This window comes from Tachypleus tridentatus, chromosome 12 (genome assembly GCF_004210375.1).
Source record: "Tachypleus tridentatus isolate NWPU-2018 chromosome 12, ASM421037v1, whole genome shotgun sequence".
In the NCBI taxonomy this organism is placed as follows: Eukaryota; Metazoa; Arthropoda; class Merostomata; order Xiphosura; family Limulidae; genus Tachypleus; species Tachypleus tridentatus.
Genome location: NC_134836.1, coordinates 15,545,455 through 15,565,249, shown reverse-complemented (window position 1 = coordinate 15,565,249; position 19,795 = coordinate 15,545,455). Strand labels below are relative to the sequence as shown.

The 19,795-nt window shown below is 28.5% G+C and overlaps 1 protein-coding gene across 3 annotated transcripts in view; it reads left to right on the top strand.

Moving 5' to 3' along the window:
• LOC143234966 (uncharacterized) overlaps positions 1–19,492 on the top strand; it is a 297,649-nt gene extending 278,157 nt beyond the window's left edge. For 2 of the 3 annotated variants that reach the window (XM_076472658.1, XM_076472660.1), the window contains exons 15-24: positions 715–878; positions 1,197–1,331; positions 3,192–3,275; positions 5,373–5,473; positions 6,346–6,633; positions 9,848–10,303; positions 12,769–12,937; positions 15,502–15,616; positions 16,773–16,862; positions 18,072–19,492. In XM_076472658.1, coding sequence (XP_076328773.1) covers positions 715–878; positions 1,197–1,331; positions 3,192–3,275; positions 5,373–5,473; positions 6,346–6,633; positions 9,848–10,303; positions 12,769–12,937; positions 15,502–15,616; positions 16,773–16,862; positions 18,072–18,152 — 1,683 coding nt within the window. In that variant the 3' untranslated portion in view covers positions 18,153–19,492. The remainder of the gene's footprint in view (positions 1–714; positions 879–1,196; positions 1,332–3,191; positions 3,276–5,372; positions 5,474–6,345; positions 6,634–9,847; positions 10,304–12,768; positions 12,938–15,501; positions 15,617–16,772; positions 16,863–18,071) is intronic. The other variant, XM_076472659.1, reaches the window with a different exon arrangement.
• Positions 19,493–19,795: the final 303 nt, after the last annotated feature.

Genomic DNA, 19,795 nt, shown 5'->3' with positions numbered 1-19,795 from the left:
GATACAGTTATGACTGCTTTAGGACATTTTATGATACTTCTATGTATATACATAATTTAAGAGAAACAGTTTATGCAAAGACCATGTAATAAGAAGAGGGCTACCAAGAAATAAATTTAAATTTTTTTGTGATTCAAAATTTCTCATTTAATTTTCTTTATATTTCATGTGAGGTAGAGTCTGTCTTTGTAACATTTTAAAACCTATTTAAAGTAGAAAATATTCATTTTATTTATTTTAAAGCAACTGTCCAAAATTAAATGTCAATTAATATGCATCTAACAATTTATTGTTTTCAGAAACATAATTTTCTGAGATGTTTATTCATATAATTATTTAAGAAAAAGAAGAGGTTTTATTATAGAAGTATGATTTAACATATTTAAGGTAATTTAAGAGAAGGCTTGATAAATATTTGAATAATAAGGGTTGGCTGTGAGTATTTTAGATGTAGTATAGTGAATGGGACAGCCGGTATGTACAAGTCTTTTATTGTTCTTAAATTATATATATTTATTACTAGAACAGAAAATTTTTTTTAATATTCTGTTATTTTGATTTTATTTTTATAACTTTATAATAACTTCATTTAATGATATGCATGTTCCTTAATATACATAAACTTATGCATCTTTCACTTGTTTCACAAATCTCTGCTTTCAAGTTTGAACTAATTTGTATGAACAAAGACTTATTTGTTTTATTCAATTCCAGGAAAGAATTTTCATGGAGAATGTTGGAGCAGTGAAGGAGCTGTGCAAAGTAACTAGCAATCTGGAAACCAGAATTGATGAACTAGAACGAATCAATTGTAAACTTAAAAACCTTAAAAGATTTGACAGCTTAAAGTCCACATCTAGTGGAAGTACAGTGACCAGGTTATTATAAGTATTTAAAGTTTTAAAATATATAAACCTGTTTAAAAATACTTTTATAATTTATATGTAAGGTTACTTTATAACTGTTTATGCATATTAGTGCTAATGCAGTATTATTGTTGAAAAATCCCTGGTAATCAATTTGTTTTTCAAATGCCTTAGAATATTCTTTAAAAAAAAGATTTATAAAAAATCGAAAATTATTTTTTATGTTATGATTTTTAAGATAATTGATGTAATGAATATACTTATTTTTATACAGGACTTTTAGTATTATAAGAAGCTTAATGTTATTCTTTGAATCTTTGTTTACTTTAGTAGAGGAAGCAGTTTTACAGGATCACAGAAATCTCACCAGCATTGCTACCACAATAAACAAAAGGATCAAACTTTTTGTTCCAATCGCTTTGTCCAAGGCACTATTGTTGCTTTAGTTCTGATTATGGCTTTCTGGTGAGCTACTAATATCATTTATTCAGTTTCAATATGTTAATTAGTATAAAAAAAAGATTATATTTAATTATTCATTAAAGATAATGTATCTCTGTAAGCCAAATGAGGATAGCAGGTATTCATGTTTTCTCGTCTTTTGAATAATTGGTTTTATTCTTAGTGTGGTGCAAAATGGTGATCATAAAAAAATTATTGAAGATATAATACATAGTAACTTTTTAATATTTCAGCAAGTGAGAAAGTTATATTTGACATTTAATTGAAACTTGAAAGGATTTTGCTACACCAAACAGCAATATTAAACAACTTTTTTCATGTATAAGAAAGAATTTTAGGATATTTTACGAAAGCTAGAAGTCCAATCATTTGCTATTTTTTGTGGATTAATAAATCAAATGTTTTTTTTTCTAGTTTTTCCTAACATGTATGAGAGATTTTAGGATCATGGACAAACAATAATTTAAAAGTCATTAACCACTTCAGGTGAAGAATTAATGTTTCTTTTCTCTAAATAGTTAATTGGTTTACATGGTGTATTTCAGCTATTACTTTTGGTTTATATGCCTAAACCTTTTATACTTTTGTGAAGTCTCAAAGCTTCATAAAAATTCAAATAACTATCTAATAAATGCAGTAAATGAGTTTTTATAATAATCTACAAAGTTATTAATCCTGTAGTGGTGGTTTACCACTAACTTGATGTTAAACGTTATAGTGGTTGTTTACTAGTTGCTTGGTGTTAAACTATAATGAGGGCTACCAATAACTGGATGTTAAACTTTTTGTTGCTGCTTACTAGTAGTCTTGTGCAAAAATGTAGTGGGCTTACCAATAATTTGATGTTAAACTTATAGTTGTTGTTCACCAGAAGGTTGGTGTTAAACTGTAGTGAGGGTTACCTTTAACTTTATATTAAATTTATAATGGTTATTTACTCATAAGTTTTTTATTAAATTTGTCCTAGTTATTTGCCAGTAACTTTGTGTGAAACCTGTGTTACAAAGTGTAGTAGTAACTTTGTGTTAAACTTGTAGTGATTGTTTACCATGTATTAACTTGATGTTAAAATATTAAACTTTTAGTTTAACAAGTAATTTGAAATTAAATGTGTAGTGGTAAATATTTCCAATAACTGTTTTGTGTGGTTCACCTATTGATCTGGTCTACCAATAGCTTTGTTGAAAATTTTTAGTAGTGGTTTGATAGTAAAATAACTGGTAAAATTACAGTAATTGTTTACTAGTAGCAAAGTCTTGTGAAGCAAACTGTTAATAGTGTGCAGTGATCGAGTCATATGTAGTACAATTGTAGTGTTGATTAGCAATTGAGTCTTGGTTTATTAGTAACAAATGTATTCATACTGTACAAGTGATACTGATTTACCAGTAACTGAGTTTTGCATAGTAAATCTGTAATATTTGTTTACTAGTAACTGCATCTAGAATAGTACCTCTGGAGTACTGACGTAATTTTATTAGTAATTCAATGTTATAGACACCAGTGTGATATTGGTTCATCAGTAACCACATAAGTCGTTTGTGGTTACCTGTGAGTTGGTAACAGATTCTTGTGCATAGTCAACCTGTGAATTGGTCAATTAAGTTTCTGTTAAATAGATATTAAAAAAATGTTTTACTTTTGTACTTGTAGACCCTTAATATAAACATAATTTAAAATATTCTGTAGTCAACTTGTTGAACATAAGTTTCTAATTAAGAAACTTATGATATCGAGTATATTTTACTTATTTTCATTACTTATAATGATATTTCTTTATAAACTTATCATTTATTTCATTAAAAAGTTTTGCAGCAAGTCTGAAAAAATTATTATATGTATAATAATTATTATTTTCAACAGCCTGGTAGCTATGGCAACATTATATATTCTGGAATGGCAGAAAAGACATGTTTCTGAAGAAAAATCCAGATTAGACATTTCATTGTAAGTGAAAGAACAGTTTTTATAAGACTGAACATTGAACTGGGATACTATACAACAGTGTTACAGTAAATTATTTTGGACATTGACTAAAGAGTTTTATCTTACATACCAATCCTACCTCTTTCCTGTTGGTTAAAACTGCTATATTGCAGAGTTTTCTGCTGAAAATGTTATTTAAATAAATAAAGAATTTATTATTCTTCTGTTGTTGTTGTTTTTTGTAGTATGAAAGATGTATGTTCTTTGTATACTTATAAATATTTTATGAGATAATTTTACGCAAGGCCATGTTAGTACTGCATTGGATGTGTTAGGTAATATTATATTCCACTATTTGTAATAACACTGTCCAAAATAAAGTGAGTATTGGTTGATAATTTAATTATTTTGTTAGTCATACAACACTCTTTTACCAAAATTTAGGTCAAATGTATACATTTAAAATATTAAAATTGAATTTAAAGATCACTTTATCATATTATTTCAAATAGAGTCCACCTTTTAATTAATACAACTGTATGGCAATTAACAAGCATCTTCATTCATTCTGTAAAAAAATTGATATTTAAATAATAATCCTAATAAACAACACTTATTTAACCCATCTTTATACAGATAGATTAGGGTTTTCTGGAAATTTAGTTTGTTTCCTAAAGAATTGAGTTCTTCAGTTGGACATATGTAGAAACATTTATTATTTTTCCAAAAATTGGTAGTGTAGATACACTGCATGAGGAAAAGTATATGGACACCCCTTCTAATTATTGTGTTTGGCTATTTCAGCCACATCCTAGTAATGGATACATAAAATCAAACATACAGCCATGCAGTCTCCATAGACAAACATTAGCAGCAGAAAGGGTTGTACTGAAGAGCTCAGTGACTTTCAACATGTCACTGTCATAGGATGCCACCTTTCCAACAACTCAATTAATCAAATTTATGCCCTACTAGAGCTGCCCCAGTCAACTGTAATTGCTGTTATTGTGATATGGAAACATCTAGGAGCAAGAACAGCTCAGCCACAAAGCGGTAGACCACACAAGCTCACATAACAGGACCTCCGATTGCTGAAGCCCTTAAAACTCGTCTGTCCAGAGTTGCAACACTCACTACCGAGTTCTAAACTTCCTCTGGAAGCAACATCAGCATAAGAACTGTTCATCAGGAACTTCATGAAAGCCAAGATCACTATGCTCAATACCAAACATTGGCTGGAGTGCTGTAAAGCACACCACCATTGGACTCTGGAGCAGTGGAAACATGTTCTCTGTAGTGATGAATCACACTTCACTATCTATCTGGCAGTCTGATGGACAAATCTGGGTTTGGCAGACACCAGAAGAATGCTACCTGCCTGAATGCATAGTGCCAGCTGTAAAGTTTTGTGGAGGAGGAATAATGTTCTGGAGCTGTTTTTCATGGTTGAGATGAAATGGAATGCCGACTGTGAGCCAGGCTTTCTCACCCGACATCAGTGCTCAACCTCACTAATACTCTTGTGGCTGAATAGGAGGGAGTCCCTGCAGCCATGTTCCAAAATCTAGTGAAAATCCTTCTCAGAAAAGGAAGGGAGCCAACTCCATATTAATGCCCATGATTTTGGAATGAGATGTTCAACAAGCACATATGTGTGTGATGGTTGGGTGTCCACACACTTTTGGCCATGTACCATATTTGCAGATTTAGGAAATTTAAACCATTTTCTTAATTTTTTTTGTGGTAAAGTTTTATTTATTTTTCATTTTGGATGGGAAGTGTCATTGAAACATTATAAATCTTCCATTTTACTGATGCATATTTATATTACCAAAACAGAAGCATAAAAAACAGAAAGTGTGTTTTCATGGTTTTACTGCTTGTTTAAATTTACTAATTATTTTTATCATATGTGTATGTATATATATATACTATTATTTAAGCTTTCATTTTCTTCCCTGTCTTGTAATGTCATTAACTATGAATATGAATATAAGAAAATAATATTATAAAGCTAGACTTGCTGGAGCAAAAAACTGTTACCTTGGACCCTGTTTTGCATAATTAATTTATATGTTAAGTAGTATAATCATTAAATAAATATTCTATCTGTTTCAGGTATACACATGGGGATTCACTGTACAATTACTCTGTGGCACCACAAATATATCTGTCATCTGTAATGCCTTCACCATCACAAAACTCCACTTTATCCCAAAGTAATGATTTCTTAGAAGTTATTTACCTTTATAATAATAGACATATATCAAACAGCTATGTGTTTGAGCACTTTTCAACCATTTCATTAGTGCATTTCAGACTGTCATTCAATAAATACGTTACTTCACAGAAACATTTTTTTGTGTGTATATAAGTATACTATTAGTATTTTCAGCTGAATGTCAGCTTATTTTGAATAAATTTAGAAAATCTATGCAGATTTAAAACAATTAAAGTTGATATATCTTTTACTTGTATAGTAACTTAAAATGTTCAAAACAACACTTAGTTGTTATTTTAAAAAAGACTTAAATGAATCATGTATTTGAGAAAATTTGTTATTAAAAGTTATCTAAAGCCATATAAACACTGTCATTCAATCATTACTTTTCTTGAATTTGGAACTTTATATTGAAAAATATAGAAAATCTGACTTATTTTAAGTAATGCAAACATTTTTTCTGAAACAGTTATAATCTAAACTATGTCATTAAACATGAGTGTTTAAAATGTTTCTAAAGATAACTTTCTGTGGTATCCTTACATAAGCATTTATATATTTAAGAAAAGACTAATTTTTAATTCAGAAATATCAAGTAAATAAAATAATTTATAATGAAGAAATATATATGATTAGAAATATTTTTTTATTTCTTAGCATTGATTTATCCACTTGGAAAAATAAACATAAAATTTCTTAGTTATTTTAATATAAGTAGTTTCATAGCTTTTTCACTAATAGTGAAGTTGGAAATCATTATTTATTTTTGTATGAGTTGCTATCTAAATGATTTAATAAAACATGATTATTAGGTTCTTAAATTCTTGTATGGACTTCATATGTATTAAGAAACTATTATTGATTTCTTAGATATTATACCATATACATCAGTGAAGGCCTCAGAAAGTAATTCTGCTGAATTAATTTCTCTACTACAAAGTGTCACCACCACACTTTCTTCAACTCATTTCTTACAAAATCGAAGATCTAACAGAATCAACCGGCAGCCTATAGGCCTTCCACCTGGTTGCTTCAAGGGAAGTTTTACCCAGGAACATTGCCCAGAGATATGTTGTGAAGTAGTATCAAGCAATAGAGAATTTACATCTTCTAAAACAAATGACAGGAAGAGGCAACTTCATGCACCAAGTGCCACAAGTAAAAGTTTTTTATAAATAAATTATTTATTGAATGGATATATAGGTATGTGATGCATTGTGTTGTTAAAAAAGTTAGCAAATGCTTGTGGGTTAACATTTTTGCTATGACAGTAGAGCACTTCCCTTGAAACTGAAAAGTCTTATATTTGATTCCAACCTAAGGAAATAATATATAACAGTAATAAACTAGACTAGTACAGAAATAATTAAATTGTACCAATTTAAATTATTGAAAAAGAGACTTATTAGTGGTAATTAGAGGGTTAATCCCTTTATCTGAGTTACTAGGCCACACACCTGATTTCTTAAAGGTCTTGAGTTTGATCTTGAACCTAAGAAACATAAAATAGGATTATCACACTCAATCTATATTAATCCAATATTGTTTAGTTTATTAGGTCATTTAATATTTCATGATTATTTATTTTTTATACCAAGAGTTAAAAGTTAATTATTTCAAAAGCAGTAGTTATAACAAGTTTAGTTACTTGACTCTATGCAATTTGATTGTTTCACTTGGCTATTGTAATATTATTGCTGTCATCTTACTTTGAGCTTCTAAATTTTTCTAATCATGTGAATTTTGTTGTCACTAGTGGGCTAGATACTTCTAGATTTTTCTGTTGCATGTTATAAATACATGCAGATACAGAGTACAAGTAAGAAATTAGTGGAAGGAAGTAAAGAAGTAAAAGTACTTTGATGAAAGTGAAGCTAGAATGCATGGTTGTTAGTTTAATCATAATAGGCAATATCTAAAGCAAGTTTCATATCAGTATTGTAATAACAGAGATAAAGAAGAAGGATTTGTCTTGTCAAGAGATTTTCTTGTATAAACTGTAATGAAAAGGGAATTATTTAAAGATTCAGGTGCAACTGTGATAACCAATAGTGTAATAAATTTTTATACACATGTTTTGAATATATATTATTTTAAAATAAGTGGATTGTGAGCTATTCATTCATTGCTGGAATTTATTACCAACAAGTTAAAGACACATAATATAAAAGAATACTGGTCTATATATATATATATAAGAAAAAACAAACCTAAAATACAGTCTCTTGTTCTGTTAGAAGATTCTGCATTTATAGGGATTTTTACATATCATTTAAACCTCTGCAATTGTTCTAAATACAGTTCCACTCTCTCCACTAGTGTTTCATGAGTGTTATAATCTCTGGAAGTGGACAAAAGATGTCACTAATTCCTCTATGTGTATGTTTCCCACTTCTAGGTGCACATCCCTATTTAAGTTAGAAATACATGAGACACAAGCTGTCTGATCTCAATTGGTGTCTCATAACTCAAACTAGTATGGGGAAACTTTAATTTTTTTTATCTTCTATTTTATTTTGAGTCCCTTTATTGGGACAGCTTAAGTATTTTTTGGTCCTGAGCCCTGATGTAATATGCCTAGTTTCATAACTCAGTGTTCTTTTCAGATGTAGATGAAGGAGGCTAATGCCATAAGAGTATGACCACTTGTAATATTTGATTGTGTATCAAAAATTAAGAAATATCTTCTTGGGAAGAATGCTGTTTTCTATATAAACCTGGTTTACTCTACTCATTCACCATTAAATCCAGTTCTTCAAATATATCTAGTTCTTAATTCTACTTTGACTCTGCTTGACAACATCTTCAGTATGGTCTAGGTTATCACATTCTGTCCTTGTACCCTTCTCTCTTTGTATAATCTTAATTCTTTCCAATTCCCACCACCTTTACTATGTGTCTATTCTAGCTATTACTGAGGTAATTTTTACCATATTTGAATTTTGATCCTCAATATTAAGTAGATATTACCTCTGAAATACACTTCCACTAACCTCTCCACAGCTGGATGCTTCATGGTTTTCCATCATGACTACAAATATAAAATCTGAATTATGGTGGTAATTAAAGCAGAGACTAAGTAAGTTATTTTGATGCAACCATTATAAAAGGTGTTGTCATGAGAATGTAGAATCCTGGGAAAATTGGCACATGCTTTATATTGTGTCAAGGAAATAAATAACTATAAACAATATGGTTTTTGACGTTACAAGAGTTACTCAAGAAGGAAAAGCTTTTAATATATCAGTACTAAGTACAGCTTTGAAATTTATTTTATTCTTAAAATATAAAATTTAAGCCTTGATTATTATTAAAAATATCCTTTTTGCAAGTATTATTTTAAGTTAGAAACATTTGATACTAAGCAGTGAAGGTGCTTTTTTTCTGACTTTAAAAATATTCATATTTTAGCTGTAATATTATATATACATCATATAAATGCCATTTTTAATTAACCATAAATTTACATCTACAGTGTATTGCTGTACTTCATATGTAATTAATGAGAACTCTATTAAGTCAAAATTATGAATGAAAATCATGAAAAACAATATACATATTGCTTAATAATAGTTCCCTAAAGCTCCCCATATGAGTCCTTGAAAATATATTTCATTAGTGATGCACTATTGTTTTTTTAAGTTTTTGCTTAAAAATTACTATTATTTGTTATGTAGATTCCTAAAATAATTCAATCAATTTTTTAATTCTGTATTGTTTATCTTTAAAAGCATGTTTCTCGTAATCTAAATAATCTTTCCATTAATTTTTTGGTGTCTTGATATTAAAACAATTTATTCAGATTACTATCTCAAATCTTTAAAAATATTTTATATACCTTTTTTTTGCATGTTGTAAATAAACTTAAATCTTTATGTATTGACAGATTATCTTCTGAAATCAAAAGTGTAATGTTCTTGATGTTGTTTCATGACTAGGTTTGATTTGTTGGTACTGATATGTTTATTTTGTCATTAATGTTTCCTAGTAGGTTAGCAGCCAGTTTAAAGGTTTACAAAGAGAGAGGTTTGATTCTTTACAATGAACAGTATGGAGCTAGCCTATAGTGTAACTTTGTACTAAAATGAAAAAAAATACAGTTAAACTTCTATCATAAATAGTTCATTTCTGAAAATTGCTAAGAAATGCATTTTTGGTTTTCAAAACTTACATGAAGTTAGGGAAATATTAGGTAATTTCAAAGTTACATTTCCCCTACAACCATCATAACTATATATCTCACATGTCAAAAAATTATTATGTCAGATGGTTAGTACAGTAAAATCATGTAATAATTGCTTAGAAACTTTTTATTGTTAAGTAAGACATAAATAACCTGTATGAATAATGTAACTGGTGTGTTAATTTTTAGCTCTTAACAACAGCAATGGTGCAGAAGATACAAGTGGAAGTGACCACATGACAACTGTTAGCAGTACTTTCTCACAAAACACAATGACTACTAAAAAGTCATCATCCATATATCCTGACCACACTTTCCATAAGAAAAACAGTAGGTTTGCTAGCCTTTCACGTAATGATGATGTAAATAATGAGTTGAACCAGAGTCCTGCCAATATCAACAATGAGTTGAACCAGAGTCCTGCCAATATCAACAGAAACACCACAAGCAAAGATCAAAGTTCTAAAACTGATTTTAATTCTGAAGAAATATCAGCCAACCAGAAAAACAATTCTCCAGCAGAAATTATATTAAAGAAAAGAAATTTGAAGTCCTATCCTGTTTCTTCTGGTAATACTCATGATCGTTTAAAACGAGAACAAACCAGTGAAACAGTGAAACTGATCTACAAACATGGGCATAAAAGTAAGTACTATGTTTTATTTATATATTGGGTTGAGGAATAATTCGTGAGCGTTTTTTCAAGTTAAAAAATATATTCATCAATGAAATGCTTTCGCAAAATATTTCATGTCATTTGGTAGATAATTTTTTGCTCTAATAGATGGTGTGTTTGATTTTCATATGTCTTTAATTTTTGCTTTCATTTTCAGCTCATTAAATGGAATGTCAAGTGGACAAAATCGAGCATTTTCGACACCATCTGCCTTTCGCAATTAATTTCTTGCAATTTCGTTTAAAACAATGCATACTATATACCTAGGTATTACATGAAATAAAGTATCATAATAAATGTTTTGGGTGTAATGTGTTCATGCATTGAAGTATTGTATAGTCTTGCATGTAATGCTTGAATGAAATTATTTAAAAACTCTCACGAATTATTCCTCAACCTAATATATTTATATAAATATAAATGTATTACATATGGCTAAAAATTATTTTACAACATTTTAATAAGAATATGTTTTTACTGGCCATCCTACTTAAAAATTCCTTTTGACTAGTGTGTAAGGCAATATATGTGCAGTCTAAGTTGTCTTTCAAAATGTCAAATTTTATATCTAAATTTATAATAAAAACTTTCATAAGCTGGTCATGGATGAAATATTGAATAATTAACACACTAATAATGAGTCAAATGCTAAAAATTTTACAGGCTAGTTTAAAGCCAAATAATAACACTGGTATTGGTACAAATTTCAAAACTGCATTCAAAATATGCAGTATGAATGTGATTGAATCAAATATGAAACATTCACATATTTATAATGAGTCTATGATAGAGCTTACAGTGCCGTTAATGAGTTATGTATGAAATAATTTGCAAACTAGTAGTAAGTCAAATATGGAACAGTTCACAGACTGGTAGTGAGCTAAATTTTGAAGGTTTCAGGAATGTAGAGATTCTATGAAATAGCACTAGTGAATTGGTACTCAATGCATCTTGCCAGTGCTGTAAAATTACAAGTTTCATTACTAAGTTTTAAGAACTTATGAATGAGAACAAAGAAAAATATGCTATAATGTCAACCATACTACACTTAGCTGCCCCATCCAGTACCAGTGAGGTCATTTGCCCAGTATCAGGGCTCATCAGGTCAGCTAGGATACAGTGCACATACCAATACATATCATCAGTTTCATGAACAATTACTGTTACAGTCTGAACTGGATTAAGTAAGTTTAACTGTAATTATTATTAAATGTATTTATGTAATTTGCTAAGCAGCTCTTTTGGGTAATGTTTAATAACACAATATTATAGTTAGTTATTTTGAATGTAACACCAGTTATATATTTATTTTTAATTAACTTTATTGCCATTGAGAAGTGGTGGATTATACTCAGACTTGTTAGTAGTGAAATAAGTGTAAAAAGAAAAAGAATGTCCACTAACATGGGTATTACTGAGGTTTTCTTAGATGTCGAGGGAAAGCGAATTTTCATTTATGGCTCATCTTTTCAAATATCTACTTGGGTGTGTGTATGTATGTTGTTTATTTAATGCATTCAGAACCCACTAATCACTGGTGTAAAATAATATAAAAATTATTATGATACAGCAGATGAAGTGAGTGTTTGACAAGATTCTTAGTTTGTTTTTTATTCCAATATATATGCATATGTAAATATTTTTTGTAATCCAGTATCTTTCATACTTTAATTCATGTAAGTTAGAGGTGTTTTAAGTTTTCCTTTATAAACAGGTTGTGTTATTTATGAGGTATGTGTGTGAGTAACTTATTTCAATTTGTAATGTCTGGGAGATATAATTATCCCATGCATTCCAAGTAGCTCAGTTATAGTGAAGCATTGATCTAGAAATTTAGTATGAGCTGATAGACATGGATTTATTAACACTCTGATTTATTATATAAGTGCACAGCTAGTGGTTTTCCCACCCCTTAGTGTCACGTTATCTAAGCAGATAATAAGTCAAATTATCTGAGTACATTATTAAACTAAAATCCACACTTTTGGGAACCTTGAAAAAAATACTTTTACACAAGCTTTGGCTCTTTTGCATGCTCTCTTTGGTCAGGCATTGTGCCACAAAAGATGCATGTGTCTAAACAAAACAGGTTGAAATAATCCTCAGAAATATAGGTATTCAGTAAGGCATTAATTATGCAGGTGTCAACAGTTTCTTATTATATGTAATTCTTGGTTTTGTAGATAAGCTTAGATGATATTTAGTTTATAGGATGTTTCATGGGTGGGAAAATGACATTATTTCTCTTTCTTAGAGGGTTCCTTGGTTTTGGCTGTTACACGCACACACATCATTTTATTACTGTAGATATGTATGCATACAAAGTTTATAAGAACTTTAAATATAAATTGTCGATTTAATAAATTAGATAATAATAATAATAATAATATGAAATTGTCTCAAATATTTGTTTTATTTTCATTATATATAATAGATATATCACCTGAATTAGCAAACACAGTTGAATCTATCAAGATTCTAGAACTGAATTCCACTCTTGGAGTTAACTATTGTGTGCACCAGTGTACTAGTGGTCCATGGTATACCTACGATATTCCTGTTTCTCGCTACATGACCATTAAAAATATGACTGTACAATTTAAGTAAGTCACTTTTATACTTTTCATAATGTAAGAGAAATATGCTGGTTATTCCTTTTTCATTTAATTAAATGAACTTTATCTTTTCAATTAAATTTTATGTTGCATATAAGATGCATTTACAGATTGTTCATAATTCTTCAGTACAGAAACTTAAATTGTTACTAAGTTGTCTACATTGGCTTAATATAATTTATGAATATGTATATATATGTATTTCAAAAAACTTCTCATACACAGAAGATAAAACATGTACTCTAAGTCAACCAGAGCTATGTGTATGATAAAAGTGGTTGTATCTCAGAGACCATCTAGCATAAATACAAGCTAAATAATATGATTAAACATTTAAAAAATTTGTCATTATCTCCATTTTCCAACATCTGTCGTTAAATACTCATGCAATAATCAAAGACTGTAGAAATCAGGCTTTTGATGCTACAAATTTGAGTTTTAATATCTGTGATGGGCAAAGTACAGATAGCCCATTGTATAGCTTTGTACTAAAAACAAATCAAAACCAAAACCTAAAGAAACATACATTAACTTGTAATGGAATGTGTAAACATATTTTCTATAATGTCTGACATGCACAATATCATATTTTAGTCTTGCACTTACTTCTGTTATCTCACTAACATCAAAAGCTCTAAAACTAGTGTCACTGGAACAGGTATAATGTGGTTTTTCTATTAGTGTGGTGTAGTTGAAGAATATGAAACAATCTTTGATTTAAGTAATAACAAGTTTAGTGGTAAAAGAGCACCAGCTTTGTATTCATGACAAATGCTATGTATTCAGCATAAAGTTTTTTTCTCATTACTAATAATTCAATTATATATAACACATTTTTAAACCTGGTTCATGTATGTACATTTATATAAATGTCTGAATATCTTAACATTTTGAAATTACATAAGATAACACAGGTAGATCAGTTTTTAATACTTCTATACCAGTAAGATTTATTGAACTCTACCTTACCTGCTGATACTAAATGAACACCATGTAAAACACAGAATATGTAACTTAAATTATAAAGCCCTTTTGAAAAATCATATTTAAATCAATTCACAAGGTTTAAAATGATCAGAATTGATCTTAAGTTTAAATGTTTTTCGTAATTTTTAATAAAAGTAAAGATGAGTATAATTTTGCTTTAATAGTTAAAATTTTATATGTACCAAAGACACAGTACATGAAGTCTGGGGGATAAAAAACGTTAAAGAATATGCACCATTTTAGTAAAGGATTAACCTTTCTAAATAACTCTCAAGTATCATGTATGCAAAACTGTATACTCATCCAGTTAATAGCATCAAAGCTATCAATATTTTCTCCATATGGAAATATTGGAAACAAAAGTGCATGCAAATAATTACTGCAATAGTTGTGTGTATAAAATGAATGTTTCCAAACACAGTACTATAGGTTTATGAAAAATCTATATTTGCATGGGGGCCAGTCATAAATAAAAACAGTCATTATGAAAAATTACCTTATGTTCTTGATTTCATGTGATTATTCAAATTCCAGTGCATATCTCCAATTTTGTGAGACCTTTCCATCACTATAATGTAAACAGGCGCTGAATAGTTTTCATCATTTAGTAACACTAACTCAGTCAATGGTTACAAGCATAACATAATTATTTTTAGCGACAAGATAAACTACAGAAGGAATGGATCAGTATCATTCCCTCATGCCCTGGTAATTTTCTGCATGCATTTTCCAATATATGGGGACACAGAAGTTTATCACAGTTTTATTCCCACCCATATTAGTTGGTTATAAATATTTTGTGTGGTACATTAGTAGAAAGCACATTAAATGCTTTTTATAAATAATACATAAAATTTCTTAATGTATATTAAGTTATAAGAAGAACATTAGTTGATAATATGGTCAGCCTGATTTTTCATTATATCTCTCTCTCTCACCAGTGGCTTTAAAGTAAGGGCACTGAAAATTGGGTTTTCATAAAACTTATGCATAACAACAACAACAACAAAATTCAAATTTATTTGTATAATCATAAAGTTTACAAAAATTAAGTAATTCTGAAGCCATGACACACTTCTTATAAATAATTAAAGTGAAATCAATAATTCATTTCAAAACACAATTGGGAAGGAAAATAACGTTAACAAATAGAGGACATGCATATGTTCTGATGTTAATTTGTTTTTTATGACTTCTGAATGTTAACTTAAGTTCTGGTGATAAAAATTATATCCTTAACATTTCTTTTAGTCTCTATTATTCACTAAAAGTGAAAAAAGGTCTAAATACTGAGTGCTTTTTAAAAGCAGTCTGTTTCAAAGTGTTTAGCTTTCAGCATTATTTTATATTGTATTTACTCTTGATTTATCTGACTTTGTTAATTTTCTTGTGGTCATACTCTACACTCTCAGTGTTCTAGCTGTTATACCTCAAATAACTGAGTTTTAACATTGTATGTACTACAAACTTTCCTTGAAGTCATGTAATAATAAAGTAATTATGATGTAAGATTGTTCAAAAACACAATAATGACAAGATTACAATAATTTAATATTTTCCTTTAGTTTAAAGCAAGCTTTACATATGGAACTATGCACATTTGAAGAACCAGAAACTATCTGTTTAAGAATGAGAACTGATTCACCTCTCTCTCAACAAAGAAATGTCCATTCTTTCTTGGTAATATTTTATAATTTTATAATGTTATTGCTCAGCAGTATTAATTGATTTAGAAATTGAGATATACAACCTGTAGTAGCAGTAGTAAAGGTTTTAGTATAAACCAAAAGGTTTATGATTTGATTTGGAAAATAATAATTATATCATTTATCAGAATTGATTATAATCTTAAACTCTGTTTTTTCTATTCTTATACAACTGAATAATGTTATAGTGTTGTGTTGTACTGTGTAGTATATAGGTATGCGTGTGTCTAGATAGAAATTTTGTTTTAGGGAGTAACTAACTATAATTTTTCAACTTACTTTTATTTAAAATTAACAACATCTTGATATTCACTCAGAAAAAAAGTTTTAAAACTAGCTTTCATGTGTAGTGATCTCCATAATTAAACCATGTAAGGTATTAGACAAAAACGATTAACCAAAAAAACCTGTGTGACACTGAATGACTGGGTTATTATTATAACTGATTTTATTTGTCAGTATAAGTAATTATACAGATATCTTATCTAGTTAATCATATTAAATATTCATTATTTTCAAACTATCCTAATTAATTTTTTAACAAAAGGGTTGTGAGTATAATTATTTATGAATCATACTTGAGATTACAATATATGCTTGTCCTTTTTTTCGTGAGTTCCTGGGAGGTATAATATTAATGAATATATAGTATATTAATTTTTTTGGTACCTAAATCAGTTTCTCATTTAATTATAACTTCAATATACATTCTCAAAAATAAAACTTGGATAACATAAGAAACATTTCCAAATTGGTAATACAAAACTTAGTATTAGAATAAGTATTAAATCTCTTTTACCAGTAAAGACTTTGAAGTATAGTTTACAATATTTTAATGTTGGTAAGCTACAGAACCACAGTATAGAAGTAGCAAATGTGATGTGTTGTAATAAAATCATGCTTTTCCTCATTAATGTTTAATAACAGTTTGTCATTTCTGACAAGTTTTCTTGACAAAAACTTGTATTTATGTGGTTACATGTAGTAAAAATTTTATATTTGAGCTAAAATATGTTTTTGTTTCTTTAACCAGCTGGCCAATAAGCTCTCAATGTTTTAAAACTCATTTTGAAAGTGGAATTTGTCAAAAATTGTTTATACATAAGTGTAATTGTATTGTTAACTTTTAGCAAGGAAGCCCATCTTGGACCCTTCCAGTTGGTTGGTATTCAAGAAGCACTTATAGATTTCGTATTCTTACCAAAAGACAGAATTCAAGGGTATGTTTCAGAATGAAATAGTTTCTTAGGTAATGAGGAACAGTGATTTTATAGACATGACATACAATGTATATAGGCTCTAACTGCATTGTACTGTCATGCCTTACCCGGTATAATTAATATTCATTTAAGAATCTTAAGTTTTATTACATGATAATTAATGGGTTTAACTTAAAATATGTTATTCTTTACCAATAATTAACGTGTAAGCCATTCTTTATTGATACTTCAGTTTGTAAGTCATTCTCCACTACTGAATATGTAAGTCATTCTTCATCAATACTCAACATCTAAGTCATTCTTTACTCATATTCAATATATAAGTCATTCTTTACCCATCCATACTCAGTGTGTGTATATATATATATATATATATATATGTCATTTTTTACCAATACTCAGTATGTAAGCCATTCTTTATTGATACTTCAATTTGTAAGTCATTCTCTGCTGGTACTGAATATGTAAGTCATTCTTCACCTGTATTCAACATCTAAGTCATTCTCTGCTCATACTCAGTGTATAAGTCATTCTTTACTCATACTCAATATATTTATCAGTTTTTACTAATACTCATCATGTAAGCCATTCTTTATTGATTCTCTAGTTTGTAAGTAATTATTTATCAATACTCTCTATGTATTACTGATACTCAATAAGTATATATGTCATTTAACAGACACTACTTAAATTTGAAGCTTGTGTTGCATAAGTTAATAATCAGCTGTAGTAATAATTTAAATTTTTATATTATTACATATTTATATAAATGTTTTTCACTTGCATTGATTGTACTGTGCACAACATCTTATTGCAAACACTGTTACAGATATGTATAAATGGGTAAGTGTAAACTCTGCAAGTGTATTACAATAAATAAATAACTTCTACTGATCATAATACAAAATATTTTTTAACTTTCATCTGCAGTATAATTTTTGTTTTTTCTCCAAATATTTGTTCCAGGACATGCTCAACTTTTATCATACAAAATAGTAGTTATGTAATTCTTGTAATAGAGAAATATAAGCAGCTTCCAAACAAATATTTATATATTTAAAAAATTAAACACATAGATAATAAGAATTTATCAGTTTTTTTAAGTTTATATAAATAAAACTAAATAAAGAATTACTGAATAAAAATTAATCTGTTTACAAGTATTATATAATAAAGACTTCAGTTTTTTTCCATTTTTATTATTTTTAGCCATGCCTTCTTCGGAGTAGTGATGCCGGTCACCTGTTTGTGGAGTACAAACTTATCTTTCATAGAGATTGTGAGATATGATATGTCCATTTGAATAACAAAGACTTATAATTCATCATCAGTAATTAGTACACAATTTAAGGAGATAAATACAATCCAAGCCAGCTTACCATCTAAAGTTTCTGTTATGGGAAAGCTTTGGACACATATTTGCAAATTAGTGATAACTGTTGCTATTTCCCAAGATTGAAATTACTGATAGAGGGATTACTTGCCATTCCAACTGAAATTTTGTATACTAATATTGTAATGAAGATAATATTTTACTATCAACGAAATTAATGTCCAAAGATTGAAATTTCAGTGCTTTACCATAAAGTAGAGATATAAAGTGTTTTACCACAAGTCAGGTATATAATAACAGAACTGTTTTTCCAGTGTGCAAATATTTTAAAGTAATAGATACTTTATTTTAAGAAAAGTGTAGAAGAACCAAGAATTTGGTAAGTGCAATCATGACAGGTAGCTACATTTTGAAACTTTATATAAGGCAGTCCAAAACTGCCCATTGTAAATTATGCCATTGTAATAGAAAATAATTGACATTTTCTTCATTGTAAAACTTTTTTGTATTTTGTGGGACCAAACAATGCTTGTTAAAAGTATTGTTACAGAAATGTTTATTTTGTTAAGTGTAATTAAAGAATTTAAAGTATTATGTGAAATATCCCTTACAATTTATTATTAATTGAAGTATTGTAATGTATTAAACATTATTGTATACAAATAGTCCTGTACTGACCAAAAACAAAAAAATACTTTAAGTGTGATAATGAATATATTTTTACAAAAATTATTCAAAAAACTACTTAGTTTCATCGTTGTTGCTCACTTCATAATGTATCTCAAGTTGTAATGAAAAATGTTGTGTCCACAATTTTCTCAAAATATAAAATATCTCCCAGTTTTAGTAACTAATAGTGAAGTTTGAAATGTTCTTTCATTATTACTTCATTTAAATATTTAATATTCTACCTATCCAGCTTTCTTTTTAGTTGTATGTAATTGTTGACTATAAATATATAGAATATTTATGATTCAGATGCAAATGCTGATCATTTTTACAACTTTATGACCACTTTAAATTCAGTCTTGACATAATGTGATTCCATTTTTTAATGTCAATGTTACTTCTTCTGTCTAGAATTTATTTGGTACTATATCTGTTTTGCATGCTAATGATGCCTATTATAGAATTTAATGCAATATATTCAGAAGAATTCAAGTATAATCCCTCTAGAGAATTAATAACCAATATTAAAGACTTCCTGAAAACTATAAAGTGCAACATAAGTAGTACATCAGAAGCAACATGTTTGTATATTTTGAGATCAGACGTAACAATAAAGTTATTCTTACATTTAGTGTGCAAGTATTTATATTGTCAACTAACCTACAAAGTTTAACGTGATGGTATCTAGAAATACGTTATTTTACACTCAGATATTTGTTATTAATATCTAACCACTATTTAATAGTCAACATCCTCTGGCTCCTTATTCTTTTAATTCTTGGCAATTTATCAGTATAATATTTATTTCTTAAAATTACAGAAATTTGTTAATACAACTTACTATTCTTAGAATCTCGCAAAGATAACTTTACACTGATTCAATGAAGTAAATAAGCTCATAAAAACAAAGTTACCAATTTTAAAATTACAA